The following is a 10,392-nucleotide window of genomic DNA, read 5'->3' as shown; positions in this document are numbered from 1 at the left end:
TCATATGCATCTTTTGGATTCATTCTATCTATTATAGTTTTCGAGAAAATCAATGAAATGTAAAAACACTCCTTTTTCGAGCATTTTTTAAACTTTGAAAAGCTGAATGTTTGGGGAATCCAGCAAGTATAGATATATTCCTGTGCTCCACTGGGTTAGACGATGATTCATTGTTGATACGTAAACTGAGAATCTAGGAGGATATGCTTGTTATCAGCGAAAGCGCATTCTCGGGAATGAAATGGGATATATTGCGAATCGAGCGCTCTCCCCGAATACCATATATGGTCATGTGCGGTCATGAAAAAACTGTTTTATTGAAACCGCCGTAATCTAATCGCGCGAATGACTCATTATTGAAGCACTGAAAACGTAAAACAATAGTTCACTCTTTGACAACAGTCAAAATGACAGATGTCGTGGTATGATTTTGAATTTTGTTTGTGTGTATCCAAGCGATCGGACATATTGAAATCGATCAGCTGATGTGTATTGACGCCATTTTTCAATGGACTCCATCTTAAATTTAGGCATTTTGTTTTCTCGGACCTTACATGTCCAGTTCAGACAGATTAAGTCTGGTTGATATTGTTTTGAATTGAATACAATAACGAAATTTTACAATTTTGACAGTTAAGATAAATGTATTTTTAAATGTAGATTTATGATATTCAATCAGATGTTTTCAATTATCGCCATTAATATCTCAATGACATCTGTCAGTGTCAAAACGATAACAATTGAATAACATTGAAGGTAGGCAATGTGTGCAATGACGCAGCACGATATTGACAGATGTCAATACGAATATGTGTGTGTGTGTGCGTATGCGAGAGGGAAAAAAAAAGTAGGAGGATTCGTATAAGGTTATGTTTGTGAATTGGAGCGGAGAATGCGATTTCCTAAATTGGTCGAAACGAAAATAAAAAGAAGTGCGAAAAAGGAGTATAGACTGTAGAGGAGCGTAAGTATCACTCCTCTGCGATCTCGCGCCTCTCGCTATGTGACATAACTAACCTTTTCGCGGATTCGCAACTATATATGGTCGCGGTTTTGATTCGGCCCCAATTCTCTGTAAAAGGCTGAAAAAAAAAGGAGGCGATCCGATCCGAAGAAGATGATGATCAGAGCAGCTGGTTGGTGGTGGTGGTTCTTCTCCCCATCTAAATATTTTAGGAGGTTGTGATGTGTGATGTGTGCTTGGGGGGATTCCCCTCGAAACACGAACGCACCACTGACACACATCCTCCAAACCGATATGGTTTGTTCTTCGTCGCGCGTCTTCTGCTGCTGCTGCTGTTGGTCAGTCGGCAGAGTTGAAGACCATAAAAGGCGAAGCGAAAAACTAGAACGGCGATCGCATTTTTATTATTGCACGAGCGAATGTGTTTGTGTGTATCACACACTCAGACGGAATCCGATTTGGGCAGAAAAGGATCATAGAAGGCCGTCCAATTCAATTCATTACCAATTTCGGTATAACACACTTTTATTAGTACTATTTTAGATTCGTCCGTTGGCAACTAGTCACCGCAGCAGCTGACATTGACAGGAGGAGGTCGATTGCATAAGTGATTGTCTCGGGGTTTTCTCCAAAAACTGCATCACACGAAGGCTGTTTCGTTTTTTTAATGTATGCATTTTTCGGTTTAGAAACGATTTTCAATTATGAAACACAACATTAACATTATACAATGAAATCAAAATTTCAAATCTTATGAGTTGGCACCAAATTAAATAATTGCATTGAATTCATAACAATTTTCTCAGCTGATATTGATAGCATTCAAGTTCATTATTTATGAACTATGCATTTTGTAAGTAAAATACAATTTTGATTTATGGAGATTATAAACGTATTAGAAACGAATCAAACTTTATGAGACCATATCCATTTAAGTTGGTAACCAATTAAGTAACTGTTGATGAAACAATTCCATTTGGAGCAGTACTATTTTCGATTCGGCTGTTGGTAACGACTCAGCTGATATTGACAGATGATATTTCCATTTCGATCATTATGGTTACGGATCAAAATATCAATTTAATTATATTAAATCTTCGATATTCGCGCTTTCGGCCATTTCGAAGAGTTCGCACGTCCTCGCATTCGAACTACTTTCGTAAGCAGGCATTACATTTCCTAATAAATAACTGTCATTAGAATAACCTAAATAATTAAAACAAAACAAAATGCATCTTCAGCAATTGTTTTACACGTCAAAACAAATGATGTTATTTGCATAGGTCACTTTGTCATCGTAGTTTACAAAGTAATTTTAAAAATTGGTATGCGATCGATTCTTGGGAATTTAACAACCGCGTTAAGTCATGAAAGCCCTCTTTGTAGTTATGGGAAAGTCGTGTTTGCACGCACTCAAATAGTCGAACGCATAAAGAAAGAATTCGTTGTGATGATGAAGATGATGTGGTTACTTTTTTCTTTTAAACAGGCTTCTTTTGTCGCATAGTGAGTGGTAGAGTAAAAGAGAAACAAATGAGGATCGAATGCGTAAAGTATGTTAATGGTCCCTCCTAAAAGTCTTAATTAATAAAGAGTCGGGGCGGCGTTGGAGCAGAAACAAACGGCGAACGGAACCGACGACTGACTCTCTTCTTCGTTAATTTGTTCCGTACTGAAGAACAATTGAATTATTCACTGCATTTATACTTCTGGCTGCTGCTGCTGCTGCTGTTACTAGATGCAAAGAAAAATATGGAAAATGGAACGCACTTCTTTTTCTATCCATTCGAAAGAAAACATCGAATTTTTCTCACTGTAAAACGTATTGTTTCTTTGAGCAACATTCGAATTACAACAGTTTTTTGTGCAGAAACTCTTTCTCTCTTGATCCAAGTCAACATCTCTCGTTCACGTGCTTCCACAGAGTGTGGGTCAAGTTCGTTCGGTCTGACACGAATCCAGAATTAAAACTGATAGTGATGCACGTCCGACGTCCATCGTCGTTCATTTCTTATTCAACGATCGTTCGAACGCAATAAATTCTTAATCTAGCAATCAGTTTTTTTTTCCAAAAAATTGCAGCTGTTTGTATTTGTTTTTCCTTAAATCAATTTTCCAGGAATTTCCTTAACTTATCCGTTACGATAAGCGCCACCTTATCATTCGATTTCCATGGAAACCCTTTTCAAATTTCGCACGATTTTAATCATTACTCATATCATAATTTCTAGTTTTCTAAAACTCAAATATTATACAAATATCTATTGCTCATCCAATTTATTTCAATGTTTGTTAAATATTTTTTCTTTGGTATCAATTCGTAACGATGCATCATTTCCTTTTTCGACGACATAAACGCACGTTTACATAACAAATGATAAACAGATGTGTGATACACGACACTTCAAACATTTCCTTATACGGTCACGAAATGGAAATGTTTCAGTTGTAAAATGATTTTGAGTCATTTCGTAATTTCCAGAAACATTTTCCCATATCTATCTGCATGTCGTCATGAATGACTGTCATCATTCATGTCATTATGACAGAATTGTCATTGTGTCTTTTAGACATTTTTGGTTATGTATTTTGTTTTTTGTTTACTAAACTTGTTACGTGATCCGCATTCATTACTCACAATTATTTATAAGGCAATGAGCGCTCGAACTCTGCTGTAACCTTAATATTATTGGTGAAGAAGATTTTGTGTGATTCCGTTTAAAAAAAAACATCATTCTTAATTGATGAGTAATCAAGTGAGTCAGATCCCGTTGGACGTGACATTAGGATATGGACGTGTCACGTCACGTGAGATCGTCGAAACAATTGAATGCAGCGGCGGCCGCTGCATTCGAAGGGCGTCCTACCCCAACGCGCGTCCGAGTGCGTGAGTCATCGCGTTTGAGTCAGAGCGTACACACACACAGCACCCCCGCACCGACAAACGAACAAAAAAAAAAAACCCCAAAAATGAATCAATCCGCATTGAGTCACCACCCGCTTCGATTACAATAACAATCTTCACATGTTTCCATGGTTATGCGTATTGATGCATCTCAGCTGATGTCTATCGATTGTCAGATTGATAACTCCATGGTTACGAATCAGTTTATTTGTCAAATATAGTATTAGGTTAAGATTATGTGAATTTTGTTTATAAGTTTCCATGGTTATGAATTAATTTATATATTTAAGAATGTGGAGTTTAAAATTTAAAACAAAAAACCCATAGGCGATTAGATTTTGTTATCCGTCAAACACGCTCACACATCCTGTACGTAAAAACCGCGATTGCACAGTTTCATCGAAGTTTTTAAACGTTCGCTTCTTCAATATATATAAATGGATATAAATAAATGGAGAACTAAATAATATAATAATTTAAGAGTTTCTTGATCTCCGATACGTACGTACGTGAGGATATACGTACAGTGTTCTTCGGAAGGTCATGGACCAAAGTAAAGATGTTTGTGTGTGTGTATCTGTGATGTGGAAATCGAGAGACCAGGTGTCTTCGCTCGCTCTTCAATCACCTGCTGCTGTTCTCTCGTAACGTGTCCAGTTATTTCATCTGCTGCGCATACTTTTCTCTCTCGATCTCTACACTTCTTTTCTCATCTCATCTCATCTCAACTCTTTCCTTCCGTTCTTTCACCTTCCCGAAAACTGACATTCTAATTGGTAATCAACCAATTCATTTGTTTGTTTCACCTCGTACCTTTTGTTACGCACAGCTTTCTTGATGAAGTTTCTGTTTTGAAAATTGACAGTTTTCGCATTTTCCTCCAATCTTTCTCTTTCTTTATTTCATAAGAGAAACTGGCATTCCTCATTGATAATTAAATCTTCTGCATTCCTTCTCAATTCACACTGAAATTCTCACAAACCTTTTCGGATTCGTAATCGATTTTAATCTTGAAATCATGTCATCATTGTCAATACAATTGTCACTTCGAAAATTGACAGATTAGGAAAATTGTGGAATAACATTTTTAAAAGACAAAAATATAACAACAAAAGCGGAATTTTCGCTCGGCGATAAGCCTTTTCGCTGCTTTTTATTCGCTTGCTTTGTTATTAGAAATATAGATTGAATTTGTCTCATGAGTCTATCTAAATTTTCAATTTTTTTTTAAGACTTGTCAAATTTCCGAACTGTCACATAATGTCAATTATCAATCAAGTGTTTTTCGCAACTTATTAAATATTGATTAAGTTCGGTTAAGTTACTTAATTTCCCAAAAGGTATCGGACGCTTTGATAAATCACCAGAAACGGTGCCTCTTGTGAATTCCGTTCAGAAAGTTTCGACATTCACCTACAAATACGAAAAATTAACATACTTAAACTTGATTTTCGTTCGGACTTTTCTTCTAATTCGGCCGTTGAACTCTCTCTAAAACAAAATAAATAACAACAATTCAATTCCATTACAGTTTTTATGTCACAATTGTCAAACAATTGATTGTAGAATGTCACTTATGACAGTTTGTAAATTTCAAATTTGAACTGTCAAAGTTCTGAATGAAATTGATTTACATCAATTGTTTAAATTGGCTCGCAATAAACAGTGTCAAGTAACTAAGCAACGTTTCTACAACATTTGTAAGCGTTTCCGTGGTGTAGTGGTTATCACATCCGCCTAACACGCGGAAGGTCCCCGGTTCGATCCCGGGCGGAAACACGTTTTTAATATATAAAATCTTTTAATTTTTTTCTCTCCGTTGATGCGTCAGAAAACCATTTGTAATTCAAATGCGTTCATTTTAATTGTGAAACATTACGCAGCGGTTGTTATTAATTAATTAAATGGTTGCTCTTAATTAACAGCGAGAGAAAACAATTGAGAGCGCGCACATGAAACAAGTGAAGTGTTCGAAAAATTTGCATTCTCAGGAATGGATTTGGCCTACAATTAATTCCAATTTGGAGATTATGAGATCACTCCACATGTGCGCGTTATTTAGTTCAGATGTTTTAATGCTGCTGGCATTGAGTCTGCATCTTATTGGATCGTAAAACGCGAGATTAAACTCAGCTTCAGTAAAAATCAAAGAACGCTTTGAACTAAGAAAACAAAAAAAAAACAAATGATAATTAGTTACCGCAGCCGCGACTAATTGATCGAGCAATCCGTGGATTGAAACAGGAGAGCAGCGTAAATAACTGAACGTAATTGCCACGTCACAGTTGCGCGACTAATTGGATACACGCGTTACGCCTAAATTCGATTCCACGATCCAACTCACTTTATCTAAATCAATTTTAATTATCATCAGCAAAAACGTAATGATTTTAAACATTTATTTATTGGAAATCAATAATTTTACAATTTAAATAGCAAAAAAAGATAAATGCCCCCGGTGAGGATCGAACTCACGACCTTAAGATTATGAGACTTACGCGCTGCCTACTGCGCTACGGAGGCCGTGAAATTCTGCATAGATCGTTTGCTGAAAAACGTGCGAAAATTCATGAAAAACTAGCGATTTCAGCGTGTAATATTTTTAATATCGAATTAAATAATTTATTATGATAAAATTCCATTAGCAGTAATAATAATTAACATCAGTAGATGGCTTTTTTTTGATAGTATTACTACTAACCAATTTGTTGACATATGTAACTTTATTTACAAATAAGAAATGTGGTTGTGTAACGTATGCAACTTCATTTGCTTTCAATTGTTCATAATATATGCAACTTAATTATCTTTTATATTTTTCACAAATTATGTTAGCAGTCGACTGAATTGAACAGCACAAACATGTATATTTGTTTCGAGATCTTTTTTAAAGAGTATTAAGTAAACAGCAGAGCGCGCTCGATATTTGACAATCAAACTTATGCAAGCGACATCTCTCGTTATCATCCGCTTTAAATTATCTAACAGGTAAATTTGATTACAGCTGTTGGCAATTGTATCTCACTATAAAAATATGCAACCCAACTTCCATGAAACACTTCTGATAAAGTCAATAAACTGTAGCTAAAATCAAATAAACCAGATAAACTTAATTAAATAACGCAACTTTTAATTAACCGTCCAGTTGAAGATCGCATTCACCATGAACACGTATACGCTCCTCGTTTTTACAGCGTTTTTCGTGCAAAATCGTGGCGATTACTTAACGAAAACCATCGAAAAACTAAATTCCGGCTTGGATTTCATCGAATCGCATTCCAACGAATTCAATTTCGACGGTCTACTCGGAGTAGTCTTAGCCGAAGGTCAGTTAAACTAAATCAATGAATCAATCAAATTGAAACTTAATGATTTCAGCGCAATTAAACAACGCCAAAACGCGTATAAAAGGAAACGAAAAATTGCTTAATATTTTGGATAATCTGAGCTTGAGATGCGCACGGATCTCCAATAAAATCAAGCCGCATTTGACGGACAGATCGGAGAAGTACCAACTGTGTAAGTTTCGTATGTTTTGATTGGTCGTAATTTAAAATTTTGGTGTTTTTTTTTGTTGTTAAGTTGAGAAGGTTTTATTGAGAGCCGAATTTTGGATGGGCAAAATCGAATTGAAGAGAAACTCGTTACGTGATTTTGGGATTTACGCGAATTGGACGCGGGAAACGGTGCGCGAGAACAGGAGAGCCGAATTCGACGGAATCGGCACTGACTTTTGCTTGGAAGAGTTGCTCAGAGGTTGCAGGGTTGGCAACGTTTGCGAACAAATGATGTTCGCGGATCGCGTCGACACAGGATACCTGCTGTCACACAGGTAAGTTTTATTTTCGCAATTTTCATCATCATTTTAATCGTCTGCTACGTTTCCAGATTGTTCTATTTGATGATCGGATTGAACGCGAAGTGTTTTCGTGATGGGGAAACGGCGCGTGAAGTGATCATCAACTTTTGCTCGTTGATGTTGAAGGAAGCGAAGACGAATCGGGCGCTCGGTTTCCCGAAGCGCGACATCTTCATGGAGCAAGGTGAATTACACACACGGACCAGGCGCATCCACCAAAAAAAGAATGTGAGTTTTTTAAAAATTTGTTTTTAGTTTTATTCTGCGGAATGCGGGGTTTCGATGAGTTTCTCAACGCGTTCGTTTTGGATAAACTCTTCGCGTGGCAGAACGATGAGGGATGTTACCGTTCGGAGGGATACTGGAATTCGATTGAAATCAGAACGACTAATTTGATCTCTTACAATTGCACCGATCATTCCACCGGTTTGGGCGTCGCCGCTTTAGCGCTTCATTTAGTACACTTGCTTTAAATGTAGTGATTACGTGATTTCGTTGAAATAAAATATTTGTTAGATCGCAAAATTCAATATCTCAACAATCACCTATGCAAGTGCGAATACTCAAATTAAACTTAAATGTTCGGGAATTCAATTGAGCCTATCGTCAGATTTGTAAGTGTTACGGTTTTCGTGTAATTAGCCTGTAAATGATGAAAAAGTTGGGTAAGTTGCCTATAGATAATTCGTTAATTCACTTTATTTGTAGCAGTTTATTGATAATTTGAAGAAGGCGTGCTTCATATTGGATATTAGCGGCGATTAAGTGTAGTTTATTTGAGTAGGTAGCGTAGGATTAGGGATAAAGTGGAGATGCCTAAGCCGGTCGTGTGATCGTTGCATCCGTGCTTGATGATGTTCGCGGTCCGTTTAAGATCGTCGCCGTTCGTCTCGAAGAGCGCTTCCGGTATCCGGAAACATCCGAATGGGGTCTGGATCTGCAGGACGTGAGATACGAGCGAATCCTCGAAGAAGTTGTCGTAGCCTTCGAAACCGCAAAGAGTTACTGCAAAGTAAAAACACGTCAACGAAATAAATAAACACATTAGTTATGATATCTAACTTTGTTCCAGCAGCAGATCGTCGAGTTCCTGCATGAAACCGAATCTCCGATTCTGCTTGATCTCCCAATAGATGTAGCTGCAGTAAGCGGACGTCCTCTCCTCGTACAATCGCCCATCGAGGCTGCACTTTTGCGATCTGGCCAATTGGAGGTAGAGAAGACGATGGGTTATACCGTAGGTGGGATCGAAGTAGTCGTTGTCGACCATGTAGTCTTTGCAGTCTTCCGAGACGGAGCAGTTGTGCGGGACGGAATTCGGGCCGGATATCAGCTCGATCAGGCAAGAATCCGATTTGGTTTCGGAGATGTTGCTGGTACTCAGGTAGTCCATGTATTCGGATGCAGAATCGAACTCGATCTCGGGCACGAACTTCTCCGGGAGATGTCGGTAACGTATGTCGCGCGTCCACAGATCCGGCACCAAAATCTTCTCGACAACTGCACGACAAAAAAAAAGAAAAAGAAGAACGTACACAGTGCAATTGTCCAATATGGTGATATTTATGATTGACGTTGGTACGCGAGCAAAAATAATGCATTGAGTTGGTGAACCTGACGCAGCAGTCAAATACGAAACAAAGTTACGCACGTGAAAGAACCGAACGAAAGTGCGGTAAGTGTTCGAAATGATTAAACTGATTAAACTCACAGAGGTTGTGCTTGAAGTTGTCCGGATTGTAGAGACGAGGCTTCGCGCTGTAATAGATTGTGTCCGCTTTGTGCTTCAAGTACTTCACCAGCTTCCTGTCGTAGTTACTCAGGTCGTCCGCGAGGAGGCTCTGCAGATGGGCTACGAGCGACAAAAGGGTAGTTCAAATAGATTCGATTGTTCTTAAATGAACTTATTTACCCTGGCCGAAGACGACGCCGAAGAGTCCGTCGATGTTAATTGAATCGTGGTTTTCCAAGAAGTAGGAGAGAGCGGTGTCGAGGGCGACGAATGCAGGGACGACGTCGCGACGTCGTGCCACCGCCGCCGACGACCATCCCAGCATCACCAGAACCACCAAGATGCAGATCCGACGCATCTTTGATGAAGATCTTCTGGATTCCCTGATTCTTATATATCTGAGGAAGCCGTCAGAGGCGTATCCGATTCACGTCGACGTCGCGACGCCTTCGACCAGGGAAATTTCGCGCGATACGCCAATGGTTTGAGGACTGTTTGTTTTTTTGTATCAGATTAGATCATTTTTACTCATAAACGCGGTGCGGGAAACCCATTTTCCTTTATCTGTTTTCATGCGCGTCTCTGTGGGTGCGGATTGGCGCGGGACATAAATCCTAATCCCGTGTCTCTTAATTAAATTTGTGTTTACCTGCGTGAAATAAATCATTGCGAGAGGAAAACATTTGGGAAACGCGGAAACAGAGAAAATTTTGAAAATTACAGAAATTGTAGTGGAATTAAAGACAAATTTCAATTGGATTTGTTACATCAAAAGTTTGTGTGTATCTGATTATGCAATAAAAATCATAAAAAGTTTATTACTTTTCGAGTTATTATTGAAAAACTGAAAACATCCATTTTTTGACAAATTCTATTCACTTTTTTTCCAATTTCTAAAGCTAATAGCAGGCGACTCGGCGGCAGTACGAAGA

At 38.2% G+C, this 10,392-nt stretch overlaps 2 protein-coding genes and 2 non-coding genes across 5 annotated transcripts; 2 read left to right on the top strand and 2 right to left on the bottom strand.

Moving 5' to 3' along the window:
- Positions 1 to 5,575: 5,575 nt before the first annotated feature.
- Positions 5,576 to 5,648, top strand: Trnav-aac. The gene has a single exon. It is a non-coding gene; the product is annotated as a tRNA-Val (tRNA).
- A 671-nt stretch (positions 5,649 to 6,319) lies between these two features.
- On the bottom strand, positions 6,320 to 6,392 carry Trnam-cau. Its single transcript has one exon. It is a non-coding gene; the product is annotated as a tRNA-Met (tRNA).
- Positions 6,393 to 6,729: 337 nt separating this feature from the next.
- Positions 6,730 to 8,246, top strand: LOC108559394 (UPF0764 protein C16orf89-like). Its single transcript, XM_017916663.1, has 5 exons — positions 6,730 to 7,195; positions 7,248 to 7,388; positions 7,452 to 7,701; positions 7,758 to 7,912; positions 7,984 to 8,246. The coding sequence occupies exons 1-5, from the start codon at positions 7,033 to 7,035 to the stop codon at positions 8,199 to 8,201; spliced, it is 927 nt and encodes a 308-aa protein (XP_017772152.1). The 5' UTR covers positions 6,730 to 7,032; the 3' UTR covers positions 8,202 to 8,246.
- A 165-nt stretch (positions 8,247 to 8,411) lies between these two features.
- LOC108559392 lies at positions 8,412 to 10,175 on the bottom strand. 2 transcript variants are annotated; one of them, XM_017916661.1, is made up of 4 exons: positions 9,641 to 10,174; positions 9,440 to 9,580; positions 8,791 to 9,228; positions 8,418 to 8,733 (listed from the first exon to the last, which is right to left on the bottom strand). In XM_017916661.1, exons 1-4 carry the CDS (start codon positions 9,816 to 9,818, stop codon positions 8,501 to 8,503), a joined length of 990 nt encoding a protein of 329 aa, XP_017772150.1. In that variant the 5' UTR covers positions 9,819 to 10,174; the 3' UTR covers positions 8,418 to 8,500. The 2 variants fall into 2 exon arrangements, with proteins under 2 accessions (XP_017772151.1, XP_017772150.1); XM_017916662.1 differs by lacking the exon at positions 9,440 to 9,580 and having other exon boundaries at positions 8,412 to 8,733; positions 9,641 to 10,175.
- Positions 10,176 to 10,392: the final 217 nt, after the last annotated feature.

The sequence above is a fragment of the Nicrophorus vespilloides genome, unplaced genomic scaffold, assembly GCF_001412225.1.
Source record: "Nicrophorus vespilloides isolate i.1.1-1 unplaced genomic scaffold, Nicve_v1.0, whole genome shotgun sequence".
In the NCBI taxonomy this organism is placed as follows: Eukaryota; Metazoa; Arthropoda; class Insecta; order Coleoptera; family Silphidae; genus Nicrophorus; species Nicrophorus vespilloides.
This window is presented reverse-complemented; position numbering and strand designations above follow the sequence as displayed.